The sequence below is a fragment of the Colobus angolensis genome, unplaced genomic scaffold (assembly GCF_000951035.1).
Source record: "Colobus angolensis palliatus isolate OR3802 unplaced genomic scaffold, Cang.pa_1.0 Scaffold2, whole genome shotgun sequence".
NCBI lineage: Eukaryota > Metazoa > Chordata > Mammalia > Primates > Cercopithecidae > Colobus > Colobus angolensis.
In genome coordinates, this window is record NW_012115154.1 from 9,323,317 (window position 1) to 9,339,801 (window position 16,485).

At 39.8% G+C, this 16,485-nt stretch overlaps 1 protein-coding gene across 4 annotated transcripts in view; it reads right to left on the minus strand.

Annotated features, from left to right (window-relative positions):
* Positions 1 to 5,774, minus strand: part of MRPS33 (mitochondrial ribosomal protein S33) — a 12,333-nt gene extending 6,559 nt beyond the window's left edge. Inside the window, exons 1-2 of one of the 4 annotated variants that reach the window (XM_011941296.1) lie at positions 5,340 to 5,468; positions 1,255 to 1,496 (exon numbers count right to left, since the gene is read on the minus strand). In XM_011941296.1, the coding sequence (XP_011796686.1) occupies positions 1,255 to 1,469 (215 nt within the window). In that variant the 5' untranslated portion in view covers positions 1,470 to 1,496; positions 5,340 to 5,468. Of the gene's footprint in view, positions 1 to 1,254; positions 1,497 to 5,140; positions 5,219 to 5,339; positions 5,469 to 5,701 lie in introns of those variants that run through there. The other 3 variants (XM_011941297.1, XM_011941294.1, XM_011941298.1) reach the window with 3 other exon arrangements.
* Between the last annotated feature and the right edge of the window lie 10,711 nt (positions 5,775 to 16,485).

Here is a 16,485-nt window from a genome sequence, read left to right on the forward strand (position 1 = left end):
TTTTGAGATAGAGTCTTGCTTTGTCGCCCAGGTTGGAGTACAGTGGCATGATCTCGGCTCACTTCAACCTCCATCTCGTGGGTTCAAGCAATTCTCCTGCCTCAGCCTCCCAAGTAGTTGGAATTACAGGAGTGTGACACCACGCCCAGCTAATTTTTGTATTTTCAGTAGAGAGAGGGTTTCACCATGTTGGCCAAGCTAGTCTCAAACTCCTGACCGCAGGTGATCCGCCTGCCTCGGCCTCCCAAAGTGCTGGGATTACAGGCCTGAGCCATTGTGCCTGGCCTGATCTTTTTTCTTTTTAGAGACGCATACAGTCCTAAGCACCTACTTCCTAGACATACACACACATACAAACATATGGTGTAAAGAACCTGTGTGATTTATGTATTCTCCTTAACGGCAAACTACAGCTTATCCAGACCAAATTAATATATCAGAAAGGGTGTAAAATAAAGATGCCAGAAGAGAGTAGGAAGAAATGTCAACAAAAATGCCACCAGAAGAGAAAGAAGGCTCCCACATACCAGTTAAGCAGCAGATCAAGTGTGGGTCAAGGATTCTGTTCATCTGACAACAAGAGCCCACTGCCCTGGTGGTGTTTCTGGGGCTTTCTTCCTCAGTACTTAGGCCACTTTTTCTCTACATCTTTGTTTTTTTCTCAAGACGGAGTCTCACTGTCACCAGGCTGGAGTGAAGTGGCGTGATCTCGGCTCACTGCAACCTCCACCTCCTGGGTTCAAGCAATTTTCCTGTCTCAGCCTCCTGAGTAGCTGGGACTACAGGCGTGCACCACCACACCCAGCTAATTTTTGTATTTTTAGTAGAGATGGGGTTTCACCAGGTTGGCCAGGATGGTCTTGATTTCTTGACCTTGTGATCCACCCACCAATCCCTCCCTAAGAGCTGGGATTACAGCTGTGAGCCACCGCGCCCGGCCTCTCGGCATCCTTTTTAGAGTGCTCTTAGATTAACAAATTATTAGACACCTCTCTACAGCTCAGTTTCTATTCAACATTAGTTATGTTGTAGACATAATTAAAATATATCTTCCAACAAGCATGAATTTCCTTTTTTTTTGGGTCTCTCCATTATGGGTATTTTGAAAGAAGCCTTTCTTCTATAAACTGTACCTTTTGAACTACCTAGGCTCTATTGTAAGAACAAAACTACAAGGATAGAAAGGCGAAGTTTTTTCCTTTTCTGATCTACTAAAAAAGTCTCTCATAGGTCCCTCTTTGTGTTTGTCATCACCTGTAGAGTCCAAGAAATCGGAGTGTCTGCATGAGTTCAGCGTAAGTGTGGTGATTTGGATACCAGTCATAAGTCTCCTTCTTCTTGGCCAAGGGCAGTTCACTAAACAGTTTCACCACTTTCATAGACTTGGAATCAGTAGGCCTGACGACTTCACCAAATAGCCGGGCACTGAGACGAGACATGCGCAAGGCATATTCTGAAAGGGAGGACATTTCTTGAGTGGCAAGGAATTAGAGTTCCTATAGAAAATGAGAAGAAAGATAAACGGGTTAGGGTAAGAAATTCCAAGATTAGCTAATGAATACTTTAGAAAATGCAAACACACCAAGCCGCTCATGGATCCGTGCAGTGTTGGCAGGACATGCCTAGGAGTGGAGAAGTATCCACAGGCCAAATGGTTATTTCCTTTTCATGCTTTGCAGCTGCGATTTTTACATTTTGTGTTTACATGCTATTACTTCCTTAATGTATTGCCTCCTTTACAACCAACTATTTTGTGATTCGCCAGGTTATTTACTGACAGTCAGTTTACCTATTTGTAGGCTGGGGATGAAGAAGACAGGGAAACAAGTTATCCTAGTCCAGCATTATTATACCTTCAGAAAACACCCACCTAAGCAATCTGCAGCATTAACATGCTGACTGCTTGCCATCAAAAGGTGTAATCATGGCAGAGACATAATTACACTGTTGTTTTTATTATCAGTCCTTTGAACACTGTTCTCCTCAAGGGCTCCAGAAGGCGCTGAGAGCTGCTCATGAGTTATGAGGTCATTTGGCTTCTGGGTTACTGAACGGAATTTTGCCTGGAGACTGAGAGACATTTGGGAAAAACAGACAGACAGTAGCCCTATAGAAATAAATCCAATAGCTCAAAAGATTCATTTTCTTACTAAATAGAAGGCACGTATGAATTGTGAGGTTACTTGCTGTATCTTCCATCTTATATATTCTGCTTTAATGCAAACTAGCTAAGTTCTAATCAGCTGAAAACAGTAGCTTTTTCTTCAGAGGCACACAACGCTGAAATAGGTCTAAGAATGATATCCATGATATGAACAAATTACAGCTAATAGACATAAAAAACTATACAGGGGATACATAAAAATCAAGAAAGCTGCTGGTGGAATAACTATCTCAACTCAGTTTAGACCAGACGCAGGGGTTATTGTTGGCAGAATATGCCAATTTATGAGAAATTTTAGTAGTGAGATGAGAATCTTTGCTGGCTCAGAGACTATCCTGGGAAACAGTTCAGCTGAGATGAAAAGGTGCTGATATTCAAGCAGGAAAAAGGCATAAACCTTGAAAAACCAATGGGAGAAAAAACCCTCCTACATAAGAATGGTGCCAAGTGAATTTCAAAATAGTTCTTGCAAGAAAACAAACCGTGTTTAAATTAAGGAAGTTTCAATGCCTATTTCGAGATCCATGAACAGAGGAGGCTGGCCATGGTAGCTTACGCCTATAATCCCATACTTTGAGAGGCTGAGATGGGACGATTGCTTAAGGCCAGGACTTCAAGATCAGCCGAGGCAACATGGCAAACCTTGTTTTTACAGAAAAAAAGAGAAAGTAAGAAAATCAGTCTGGTATGGTAGTGCACACCGGTAGTTCCAGCTACTTGTGAAGTCTGAGGAGGGGCATCGCTTGAGCACAGGAGCTTGAGGTTACACTGAGTTATGATTGCACCACTGTACTCTAGCCTGAGTGACAGAGCAAGATTGTGCGTCAAAAAAAAAAAAAAAAAAAAAAAAAGGCAGAGGCTGATCTCAAACCAACTGTCAACCTGAAAACCATTCAGAACACCCACCAAGCAATCTTCAGTCAATAGTGCCACCTGAAGGCTGGCAATGGTAGAACTGTCAGATCCAACGTCCACCCCTCTCTTTCCACCATCTGCAGCCTGTTCTTTTTCCATTCAGCATTCTCAGTTTCCTGATTCACTTCTTTCCCAACTCTGGTTGGGGGTGGGATTGTTAGGACTAGGGTTATAGTCTCAAGGTGAAAAACAGTCATTTAACAGTTTAATGTATAAACAAACCAGTGCCATTAACCTCTAAAAAGCCTTGCAAATGTCCAGAAGTCACCTAGTTTCTTTGCATGCTTTTTCTCTTCCTTTGCCCTTTAAAATTATCTTTTTCCAAACATTAGATTAAAAAACAACAGTTTCTTCATCAACTTTGTTTTGTTTTGCTTAATTATTGTGTCATCGGAATAGATTTCTGCTGTAATTGCAGAGTTTTTCCACAGTATCTGTAAGCTGGTCTGGGAACTACCAGTTTGTTACAGTGTTTTCAGGACTCTGTTCTGAACTCCAAGTCCCTTTGTTTGTAAATGAAGAGGCAACAGGGATTCCTGAGGCCTGGGTTTGACTACTGGCTCTGTCCCTTAATCCTTGGGTTATTGTGAACCATTACTCATCCTCTCTAAACCTGAGTTTCCTTTTCTGAAAACAAAGCTTGCAGGACTAGTGCGAAAATGAGTAACAGTGGCACTCAGTAGAAATGGTAATTTACAAAAAAGAATGAGCCCAGAACTGTAAGTTTGGTTTTCATATGTTCTACATAGACACATTTATTTATTCCTTGTTCTTAATCATGTTAAAAAAAAAAAAAAGACAGATACATATTCCATACAGTAAAAACTTCATGCCTCCCTGGAATGATGACCTCACCTACAAAGACTGACAGACAGAGAAACATAGGGAGAGGACCAGCACCTTGGTAACTTGCCAAGGTAGCCAGGAGGAGGAAGGGACTCAGTAGGACAGTAGTCACTGAAGCCATCACAGGATGCTGCTGTTATCTCCATGCCCATTTTGGAATGTGGCAAATTACTGGGATACATAACTTGTAAGTAAAAAGGTCACATTAGAATTGGCTGGAACATGGTTATATCATAAAATCCAAGTCCTAAAATTTTATGACAGAGAAAGGGAATAAGCCTCTTCAAACCTAAATCCCTTACTAGAAACAAAGGCCCAGGCTTGCTAAACAGGAGGAAACGGAAAGTGGTTTTAACAATTACCAATGACACTGCTTTGTTGTTTCCTTCCACAGTGCACAGACACATGTCTCTCACGAAGAATGACGGGGGAGCTTTTCTTACAATGTGCATGTCAATTACATTTTGATTCACATGAAACCATTCTCAGGGAGTACAATACAAGTCACTTTAAGTGTTACTTTCCTTAAAATGTGAACTAAAGAAACCTGTACTATCATGAAATAAGTTAACTGGAACTGAAAATGCTAAGCAAAAACAAATTACTCAAATGTGCTGAGCAAAGCAAATTAAGCTCACATGAGAAGAAAATTCCCATATTTTTACTTTGGCATAAAAGGGCAAACTTCTTTCATCTTTTTGATAGGTCTGATGCATTTAAAAGATTATTTCAATAAGTGGCTTTGTATTAGGTTTGCCTTTTCTCTTTGAAAGGTAAAGATGAAGTGCAAGAGTTCTTAACCTGGATGTGCTTCAGCATTCTGAAAACAGTGGAAGTGTAAATCTGTATGCTGATACGTGTATGTATGTGTGTCTGTAAATCGTTCTGGGAGAGAGCTTTCTCCAGTTTCCCAGAAACCATTGGTTAGCAGAACGCACCAGCTGCAGAATAAAAAAGCTGGTTGGAATCTCGCCTCTGCCTTTTAATGGTCACGTCGTTTTTAAAATGGTGCTTATTCTCTGCCAGGTTCTCATCGACCACACGAGGACAGTCATACTACCTGCGATGTGAAGCTAACATGCAAAATTCACGGCACAGTGCCTACCCTAATAACCATCAGGATCCAAGGAACTCACAGTGTACACACGTTGTCATAGGGACAATCTAAACATAAAAACAATCTCAACAGAATGCTTAAAACAAAAAGCCCGGTACCGATTATTTTACGGAGTCACAGAGGTATCAACGGCACTAAAAGTGTATTAGCTGCATTCAGTTCAGGAAGAACAATCTTCAACTCCCTCCACCTGACTCGATCATGCCTGACTGTGATGGGAACTGTAGTAGTGTCAAGTTAACCGACGTTTGACTCGGGAGCGCATTTCACAAACATTTTTCTTAAATATCACCTTACCGTATTTTTCTTACGGTGGTTACAAAATTAATCTGCAGCCCACCACCCAAAGCTACGGTGCAGAAGGGCGTGTGGTGAGCAGAGAAACTGAGCCTTCTACTGTTAACCCATCTGGAAGAGAGTAACTGCGCCTGAGAGGAAATTACAGCAGAGGAAAGGCGGGTATCCTACGTTTAAGAAATCCCCCAACTGACGCAGGAAAAGGCCGAGTTATTTGTGTGATGCACGTGAACCGCCCGAACTGATCACTAATGAAATGGATTCGCCCTATTCCTGGCGACTCTACAAGGTTGGAGACCCCCATAGACCTCTACAGTCATCTCCCCTCGCTGCAGACCCCCAAAGATCATTGACAGCCTTACCTGGACCTGACCTTCCTCACCCACGCGCCCTCGTCCCGGAAGGCCCGCCCCCTACCCGGCTCCAAACTCGCGCAGGGGAGCAGTAGAGAAACAGAAGCTTGGCGGCTAGAGCGGAGGCCTAGTGAACCCGGACTTACTGGCTCCCCCTCCTGAGGCCTCCGAGGTGTACCTGGCGCCTGCGCAGTGAGGCTAGCGCCGCCGCCTGTGCTGAGGACCCGCTGGGGAGTTAGGGAGGGCTGGGGAGAGTTAGGGAGGTCTGGCTCTCTGGAAAGGCTTGCAGGGTTCAGTAGTATATTTTGTTGGGAATGACTACAGACTTGCCCCCAAAAGCTCTGAAGCAATGGCGATGCGTGTGCTGTATGGTCTTTCTGACCGACTTTCGGCGCTGTCCTCCTCCCCTTCCATCTATCTGCTCATCCTCTAATAGTTAATTCGGGTCACCAGTTGCAAGCCTTCCTTGCTACCCCTATGCTGGGTTAGGGGCACTTTCCCCCATTGACTCAGGAGCTTCTTCGGGGAGTAGGGATGGAACGTTTGTCTCCTCGGTAGTTATCTAGACCTCGCTGGGCAGATAGTAGAAAACACTGTGAGTATTTCACTCCAAACTAAATCTGTTTTCTTTTTTTTTTTTTTTTTTTTTTTTTGAGACAGAGTCTCGCTCTGTCGCCCAGGCTGGAGTGCAGTGGCCGGATCTCAGCTCACTGAAAGCTCCGCCTCCCGGGTTTAGGCCATTCTCCTGCCTCAGCCTCCCGAGTAGCTGGGACTACAGGCGCCCACCACCCGGCTAGTTTTTTGTATTTTTTTTAGTAGAGACGGGGTTTCACCGTGTTAGCCAGGATGGTCTCCATCGCCTGACCTCATGATCCGCCCGTCTCAGCCTCCCAAAGTGCTGGGATTACAGGCTTGAGCCACCTCGCCCGGCCTAAATCTGTTTTCAAGCAAGCCACATCCCATAGGCATTGTATACAGCACTTACTCAATGTTTGATAGTTTGGGTGAGGAAACAGTACTCGTTTCTGAGCATCGTTCAAGGCATTTTATAAATATTCCAAAATGTACCCTGGAATTAATATTGGCAGTGAGTTGCCTACCTAGTGGATATTGTATTTACACCCTCTTTCCTCCTACAGAATTTACTTTTAAGTTAGAGCCTAACCCTTCTTAGGCTTCATGTCCCTTCCCATCTTACATATATTCCACTTAACGGTGAAGTACGACTGTCAGAAATATGGTAATTGGTTTGTTGTGATTTTCTGAAATCAGATATACTGTGTGAATGTTAGTGGTAAGAGTGACAGTAATTTTCCTTTAATCGTTAGATCTCTTCCGTCCTCTGTTGAAAAGTGCATTGTTTTTGAAGGAGAGTCTGGTGAGAGCAGAGCAAAGCAGCATTAAAGAAAGTATCGAAGCCAATGTTTTTCCCGAATATTTAAACCTAAGCAATTCTTTTCAGCTATTCTCAGTACTTCTCCATAAGATATATCATTATCTGGAAAGAAACAGCTCTGAACAGCTGAAGTAGTGGAGCTTTGTGACAGTCTCACTCTGTTGCCCAGGCTGGAGTGCAATGGCGTGATCTCGGCTCATTGCAACCTCTGTCTTCTGGGTTCAAGCGATTCTTGTGCCTCAGCCTCTTGAATAACTGGGATTACAGACACCTGCCACCACACCCAGCTAAATTTTGTATTTTTAGAGAGACAGAATTTTGCCACGTTGGCCAGGCCAGTCTTAAACTCCTGACCTCAGGTGATCTGCCTGCCTCCGTCTCCCAGAGTGCTGGGATTACAGATGTGAGCCACTGCTCCTGGTCATGACACTGATCATTGTAAATATCATACAGATTATGTTCAGGTACCTTCATATTTTTCACATTGCACTGGAATAAACTGTGTAAAAGTAATACATAATTTTATTTTAGATTTGGTGTGTGTTATTTGATGAAGGTGAAAGTGTATTGTGATAATCACTGATACAGTTCACCAGATCTTTTCCATTTCCTTCTACTTTGGCTAGATTGTATTTCATGGGAATTTTGAGATTGGTTAGGACCATGTGACTCTTTCTGGCCAATGAATTATGAGCAGATGTGAAGTGTCAACTTCTGATGAGGGTGGTTATTTACCCTGATGAAACTCCAGAGCTCTCCTTCCCCTCTGAGATGGAGAGTTGTTGCTCTGTCAGCCTGTACTTCTGAATCGTTATGAGGGGCCGATCCTGTTCCACCAGCCCATAATGGAAATAATAGCTTTTGTTAGAAATGAGCTGTTGTTGTTTTAATTCACATGCCTTTGTTTTAAGTCATACAAATTTGTTGTTTGTTATTGGAGCATGACCTAGCCTATCTTATCTGATACACTTATTTTATCAAATTCTATTATGAAATAGAGAAATACTTCAATCCTGACTTCTTTCTGCCTCTTATTAACAAAAAGAAAATTATGCTTTAGCTTGTAGGCTAATTACTTTTTAAATAGCATATTATTTTATTCTTCATTAAATATATAGGAAACATTTTGATTATGATTTCCAAAAAATTGTTTAGAGCTATTCTAGAATATTTATATATTATTCTTCTTCAGCTATTCCTAAAAGCTGAAAACCAAAGTTCAGTATACACACAGACACTGAAGGAATCCTGTCTGTTATACTCTTTAATTCATAAATAACATTTATCTTGCACATTATGTTTTATTATTATGAAATAAGTAATGAGAAAAACCATAAAGATTTATTCTTGGTTTTATGGTGTATTATAAAAATGGATAAACCAATTCTAATAGTTTTGATATCATTTAAATCTTGACTGCTTTTAATATTTGAGGTTATGAGATGTATTTGATAATTTTCTAGCTTAAAAAAACTAAAAATACATATTCTAGTACATTTAGTTGAGTTAAAAATGAGGTTAGAAAATAAATCTGACCTAGATGACTGGTTTGACAATGAGGATTAGCTTTACTAATTAGATGATGTGGCTAATGGGTATTTTCTATAAATTGAATAAGCCGTATCTACAGCTCCAAGGTTTGGCAAAAATGTAAAAGTGCATGATGAGATAAAATCTTTTTATAAAAGATATTTTGTATCAAAATTAACAATATTTCCATTTTGCTAACCCCTTGAAGGGCTCAAAGATCCTCCCACCTTAGCCTCTGGAGTAGGTGAGACTACAGGTATGAGCCACCATGCCTGGCTACTGTTTGAAGTTTTTGTAGAGATTGGGTGTTGCTATGCTGCCTAGGCTTGACTCGAACTCCTGGACTCAAGTGATCCTTCCCTGCTTGGCTTCCCAAAGTCCTGGGATTACAGGTGTGAGCCACTGTTCCTGGACAAAACAAGATGATTCTAAATGAAAACAGAACAAATATAGATTTTGCAAATCTTGGTGTTGCCTTTTTGGTATATTTCCCAAACATTGTGAAAGTGAATGACTGTATAATACATGCTCTTAAAAGTCAGGTTGAAAGTAATTCTTTGTTTTCAGAAAAAGAAGAAGGAAGTAGGTAAGTTTTTAGCTGACAGATAATTAAATAATTTTTGTGATAGATTTCTATGTACCTTTGTCATATAACTCAGAGAGAGTTCAAATAATTGGGTGATATTGTCATATGCTAAAACATGGATGAACCTTGAGGACATTATGCTAAGGGAAATAAGCCAGTCACTAAAAGACAAATGTTGCATGGTTCCACTTATATGAGGCATCTAAAGTGGTCAAATTCTTAGAAATGCAAAGTAGAATGGTAGTTGCCAGCGGGTGGAGGAAGCGAGGAAGGGCAGTTGTTCCATGGATACAGAGTTGCAGTTTTGCAAGATAAAAAAGTTCTAGAGACCTATTGCTCAACAATGTGCATATAGTCAACACTACTGTACTGCACACTTAAAAATGGTTAAGATGGTAAATTTTATGTTCTGTGTTTTTTTTACCATGGTTTTAAAAAATTGTATGATACTGCTGTAACACAGGTTTTCCCATTTCCATCCACTTATGTGAACACATTTTCTCAATGCTTACATCCATTTAAGTGAAAATAGTAATAGGATTGATGCTGTCCCCTTCAAGCAATTAAAAAGTCATATTTGAATATATTAATTAAATGGGAAAAGCTTCATCTATTAAGGGATATGTTAAGAAGTGTTTTGTTTATAAGTGTTCATCAAAATTCATGATATTTTTAAGTCACTTTGATCATTTGTGTACAAAAAATTTGTAAGGATAACTCAATCCAAAGGGAAAAATGTTTTTAACACATACTTTTTGTCATAGAAGTTAAAAAAGTTAAAATTCAATTGACAACTATTTTGTTGCAGGAAAATGTGACACATGGTTATTAAAAGCTTTCAAGCATAAAAAGTATTAAAATAAAGTAACATTTTGTGAGAGGAGTGGAATATAACTTCAAGGAGAAAAAGCAATGATGTAAACTGACCAAGTGCAGTGGCTCATGCCTGTAATCTTAGCACTTTGAAAGGCTGAGACAGAAGGATCTCTTGAGCTCAGAAGTTCGAGAGTCTAGGCAACACAGGGAGATCTTTTTCTGCATTTCAGTAGTTTTTGGGGAACAGGTGGTGTTTGGTTACATGGATAAGGTGTTTTTGTTTTTGTTTTTTTTTTCTTAGAGTCTTGCTCTGTCACCCAGGCTGGAGTGCAGTGGTGTGATCTCAGCTCACTGCAACTTCTGCCTCCCCGGTTCAAGTGATTCTCCTGCCTCAGCCACCCGAGTAGCTGGGATTACAGGTACGTGCCACCACATCCGTCTAATTTTTTGAATTTTTAGTAGAGACGGGTTTTCACCGTGTTAACCAGGATAGTCTCGATCTCCTGGCCTTGTGATCCACCTGCCTTGGCCTCCCAAAGTGCTAGGATTACAGGCATGAGCTTCTGCGCCTGGCCCTACATGGATAAGTTTATTTAGTGGTGATTTCTGAGATTTTGGTGCAACCATCACTCGAGCAGTGTACACTGTACCCAATGTGTAGTCTTTTAATCCTCACCCCCACTCCCACCCTTCCCCCTGAGTTTCCAGAGTCATTATATAATTCTTATGCCTTTGTATCCTCATAGCTTAGCTTCCACTTATAAGTGAGAATATATGATGTTTGGCTTTCCTTCCTGAGTTACTTCACTTAGGATAATAGTCTCCAACTCCATCCAGGTTGCTGTGAATGCTACTGTTTTGTTCCTTTTTATGGCTGTGTAGTATTCCATGATATATATATCACATTTTCTTTACCCACTCATTGATCGATGGGCATTTAGGTAGGTTCCATATTTTTGCAATTGCAAATTGTGTTGCTATACATGCATATGCTGCATACATGCTTATGCAAGTATCTTTTTCATATAATGAATTCTTTTCCTCCGGGTAAATACCTAGTGGTGGGATTGGTGAGTGTGCAGGGAAAGTTAAATATTAAATTTCAACTCAATTGAATGTGGACACAAACAATGGTCACCAAGTGCTGGAACAGGTTGTATGAGCCTCTTCAGGCATTTGTCCAGCGCTGTTTCAGAGAAATCTCTATTTCCATCTATTCCTATATATTAGTTATTGAAAAACAATAGACAATCGCAAAAACAAGTTGACCTTTTTGTGTTCCTTGAGCCCAGTCGTGAAGGGCCCTTGTAACTGGGCCTCATGCCACATAACTTGTTACAAAAAGAGCTGGGGTCCTAGACTGTGCTGAAGCTTCATGAAACCTTTCCTTGCCTATGCGCGGATGAGTGGCCGACTCTGGAACCCAGGCTGTTGCTTCCCAGTCTGGTGGTGAATCCTCCATAGTCTGGTGAGTGTAAATATATATATCTCTTTTCCGTTCTCCCCTTCCCATTGCAATTTGCTTGTTATATCATTTGCTTATTATATCTGCATTGCCATTTACATGGGTTAAAGCTTGTTTACCCTTAAAGGTACTGGTGTGTGTCTTTTCTTCTCCCCTTGTGTGTTTCCTAAACAGAACAAATGGTAGTTCTACTTTTAGTTCTTTAAGGAATCTCCACACTGTTTTCTGTAGTGGTTGTACTAGTTTACATTCCCACTGGCCATGTAAAAATGTTCCCTTTCACCACATCTATGCCAACATCTATTATTTTTCGATTTTTAAATTATGGCCATTCTTACAGGAGTAAGGTGGTATTGCATTGTGGTTTTGATTTGCATTTCCCTGAGAATTAGTGTTGTTGAGCATTTTTTCATGTTTGTTGGCCATTTATATATCTTCTTTTGAGAATTGTCTATTCATGTCCTTAGCCCACTTTTTGATGGGATTATTTGTTTTTTTCTTGCTGATTTGTTTGAGTTCCTTGTAGATTCTGGATATTAGTCCTTTGTCAGGTGCCTAGTTTGTGAATATTTTCTCCCACTCTGTGGGTTGTTTACTCTGCTGATTATTTCTTTTGCTGTGCAGAAGCTTTTTAGTTTAATTAATCTCATCTATTTATCTTTGTTTTTGCTGCATTTGGTTTTGGGTTCTTGGTCATGAACTTTGCCTAAGCCAATGTCTAGAAGAGGTTTTCTAATGTTATCTTCTAGAATGCTTATGCTTTCAGGTCGTAGATTTAAGTCTTTGATCTATCTTGAGTTGATTTTTTTATAAGGTGAGAGATGAGGATTTAGATTCGTTCTTCTGAATGTGACTTGCCAATTATTCCAGCACCATTTGTTGAATAGGGTGTCCTTTTCTTACTTTACGTTTCTGTTTGCTATGTTGAAGATCAGTTGGCTGTGAAGTGTTTGGCTTTATTTCCGGGTTCTCTATTCTGTTCCATTGGTCCATGTGCTTCTTTTTATACCAGTACCATGCAGTTTTGGAAATTATTATTAGTATAGTTTGACCTGGGTAATGTGATGCCTCCAGATTTTTTTTTTTTTTTTTTGAGACAGAGTCTCGCTCTGTCGCCCAGGCTGGAGTGCAGTGGCCGGATCTCAGCTCACTGCAAGCTCTGCCTCCCAGGTTTATGCCATTCTCCTGCCTCAGCCTCCCGAGTAGCTGGGACTACAGGCGCCCGCCACCTCGCCCGGCTAGTTTTTTAGTATTTTTTAGTAGAGACGGGGTTTCACCGTGTTAGCCAGGATGGTCTCGATCTCCTGACCTCGTGATCCACCCGTCTCAGCCTCCCAAAGTGCTGGGATTACAGGCTTGAGCCACCGCGCCCGGCCCAGATTTGTTCTTTTTGCTTAGTCTTGCTTCAGCTATGTGGGCTCCTTTTTGTTCCATATGAATTTTAGGATTGATTTTTCTAGTCCTGTGAACAATGATGGTGGTATTTTGATGAGAATTGCATTGAATCTGTAGATTGCTTTTGGCAGTATGGTCATTTTCACAATATTGATTCTATCCATCCATGAGCATGGGATGTATTTCCATTTGTTTGTATTGTCTGTGATTTCTCTCAGCAGTATTTTGTAGTTTTCCTTGTAGAGATCTTTCACCTCCTTGGTTAGTTATATTCTTAAGTATTTTATTTTATTTTTTGCAGCTGTTGTAAAACAGCTCTTGAGTTCTTGATTTGATTCTCAGCTTCGTTGCTGTTGGTGTATAGCAGTGCTACTGATTTGTGTACGTTGATTTTGTATCCTGAAACTTTACTGAATTCATTCATCAGATCTAGGAGCTTTTGGGATGGGTCTTTAGGGTTTTCTAGGTATATGATCATATCATCAGTCAACAGCAACACTTTGACTTCCTCTTTACTGATTTGGACAGCCTTTATTTCTTTCTCTTGTCTGATGCTCTGGCTAGGACCCAGTACTATGTTGAATAAAAGTGATGAGAGTGGACATCCTTGTCCTGTTCCAGTTCTTTTCCCCTTTCTGTATAATGTTAGCTGTGGGTTTGTCATAGATGACTTTTACCTTAAGATATGTTCCTTCTATGCAAGTTTTGCTGAGGGCTTTAATCATAAGGGGATTCTGGATTTTGTCAAATGCTTTCTCTGCATCTATTGAGATGATCACATGATTTTTATTTTTAATTCTGTTTATAGGGTATATCACATTTATTGACTTGTGTGTATTAAACCAACCCTGCATCCCTGATATGAAACCCACTTGATCATTGTGTATTATCTTTTTGATATGCTGTTGGATTCAGTTAGCAAGTATTTTGTTGAAGATTTTTGCATCTATGTTCATCAGGGATATTGATCTGTAGTTTTCTTTTTCTTTCTTTCTTTTTTATGTTATGTCCTTTCTTGGTTTTGGCATTAGGGTAATACTGGCTTCACAGGATGATTTAAGGAGGATTCTGTCTTTCTCTATCTTTTGGAATGGTTTCAGTAGGATTGGTACCAATTCTTCTTTGAGCGTCTGATAGAATTTAGTTATGAACCCCTCTGGTCCTGGATCCTTTTTTGTTGGCAATTTTAAAATTACTGTTTCAACCTCATTACTTGGTTTTGGTCTGTTTATAGTTTCTATTTCTTCCTGATTTAATCTACGAAGGTTATATTGATTTTGTTTGTCGTTTCAAAGAACCACTTTCTGTTTCATTTATCTTTTGTGTGTGTTTTTTTTTTATTACAATTTCATTTAGTTCTGCTCTCATCTTTGTTATTCATTTTCTTCTACTGGGTTTGGGCTTGGTTTGTTCTTGTTTCTCTAATTCTTTGAGGTGTGAGCTTAGATTGTCACTTTGTGCTCTTTCAGGCTTTTTGATGTAGGCATTTAATACTCTGAACTTTCCTCTTAGCACCGTTTTGCTGTATCCCAAACGTATTGATAGGTTGTGTCACTATTATTCAGTTCAATCTAAATTTCCATCTTGATTTCATTGTTGACCCAAAGATCATTCAAGAGCAGATTATTTAATTTCCATGTATTTGTTTTGTTTTGAGAGTTCCTTTTGGAGTTAATTTCCAATTTTATTGCACTGTGGTCTGAGAGAGTACTTGATATGATTTCAGTTTTCTTAAATTATTGAGACTTGTTTTGTGTCCTATCTTATGGTCTATCTTGGAGATTGTTCCTTGTCCTGATGAAAGTAATGTATATTCTGCAGTTGGGTAGAATGTTCTGTAGATATCTGTTAAGGGCATTTGTTCTAGGGTGTAGTTTAAGTCCATTGTTTCTTTGTTAACTTTCTGTCTTGACTTGTTTAGTGCTGCCGGTGGAGTACTGAAGTCTTTCACTACTATTGTGTTGCCGGTTATCTCATTTCTTAGGTCTAGTAGTGATTGTTTTATTAATTTGGGAGCTCCAGTTTTAGATGCATATATATTAAAGATTGTGATATTTTCCTCTTGGACTAATCCTTTTATTTTTATATAATAATTCCTATTTGTCTTTTTAAACTGTTGTTGCTTTATAGTCTGTTTTGTCTGATGTAAGAAAAGCTACTCCTGCTCCCTTTTGGTTTCCATTTGCAAGGAGTATTTTTTTCTATGCTTTTACCTTAAGTTTATGTGAGTCCTTATGTGTTAGGTGAGTCTCTTGAAGATAGCAGATACTTGGTTGGTGGATTTTTATCCATTCTGACATTCTGTATCTTTTAAGTGGAGCATTTAGGCCATTTATATTCAACATTAGTATTGAGATGTGAGGTACTGTTCTGTTCATGATGCTAGTTGTTGCTTGACTACCTTTTTTTTCCATTGCATTATTGTTTTTTAGGCCCTGTGAGATTTATGCTTTAAAGGGGTTCTATTTTGGTGTATCTCAAGGTTTTGTTTCAATATTTACAACTCCTTTTAGCATTTCTTGTAGTGCTGGCTTGGTAGTGGTGAATACTCTCAGCATTTGTTTGAAAAAAACTTTATCTCTTCTTCATTTATGAAACTTAGTTTTGCTGACTACAGAATTCTTGACTGATAATTGTTTTGTTTAAGGAGGCTAAAGATAGCATCCCAATTCCTTCTGACTTATAGGGTTTCTGCTGAGAAGTCTACTGTTAATCTGATAGATTTTCCATTATAGGTTACCTGATGCTTTTGCCTCACAGCTCTTAAGATTCTTTCCTTCATCTCGACTTTGGATAACATGATGACTATGTGCCTGTGTTATGATCTTTTTGCAATGAATTTCCCAGGTGTTCTTTGAGTTTCTTGTATTTGGATGTCTGGATCTCTAGCAAGACCATGGAAGTTTTCCTTAATTATTCCTTCAAATATATTTTGCAAACTTTTGGATTTCTCTTCTTCCTCAGGAGGGCCAATTATTCTTATGTTTGGTTGCTTAACATAATCCCAAATTTCTGGAGGCTTTGTTCATTTTTTTGAAATTCTTTTTTCTTTGTCTTTGTTGAATTGGGTCAATTAGAAAGCCTTGTCATTGAGCTCTGAAGTTCTTACTTCTACTTGTTCGATTGTATTGTTGAAACTTTCCAGTGTATTTTGCATTTCTGTAAGTGTGTCTTTTATTTCCAGATGTTGTGATTGTCTTTTCCTTATGATGTCTGTTTCTCTGGAGACTTTTTCTCCATATCCTATAGTGTATGTGTGTGTGTGTGTGTGTGTGTGTGTGTGTGTGTTTGAAGGAGTCTTACTCTGTCACCCAGGCTGGAGTGCAGTGTCACGATCTCAGCTCACTGCAACCTCTGCCTCCCAGGTTCAAGCAATTCTCCTGCCTTAGCTTCCCGAGTAGCTGGGATTATAGGCACGTGCCACCATGCCTGGCTAATTTTTGTATTTTTAGTAGAGACAGGGTTTCCCCACATTAGCCAGGATAGTTTTGAACTCCTGACCTCAGGTGATCCACCCTCCTTGGCCTCCCAAAGTGCTGGGATTACAGGTGTGAAAGTGTGAGTCACTGTGCCGAACGAAGTCATGAATGAGAGAAATTGTAGGA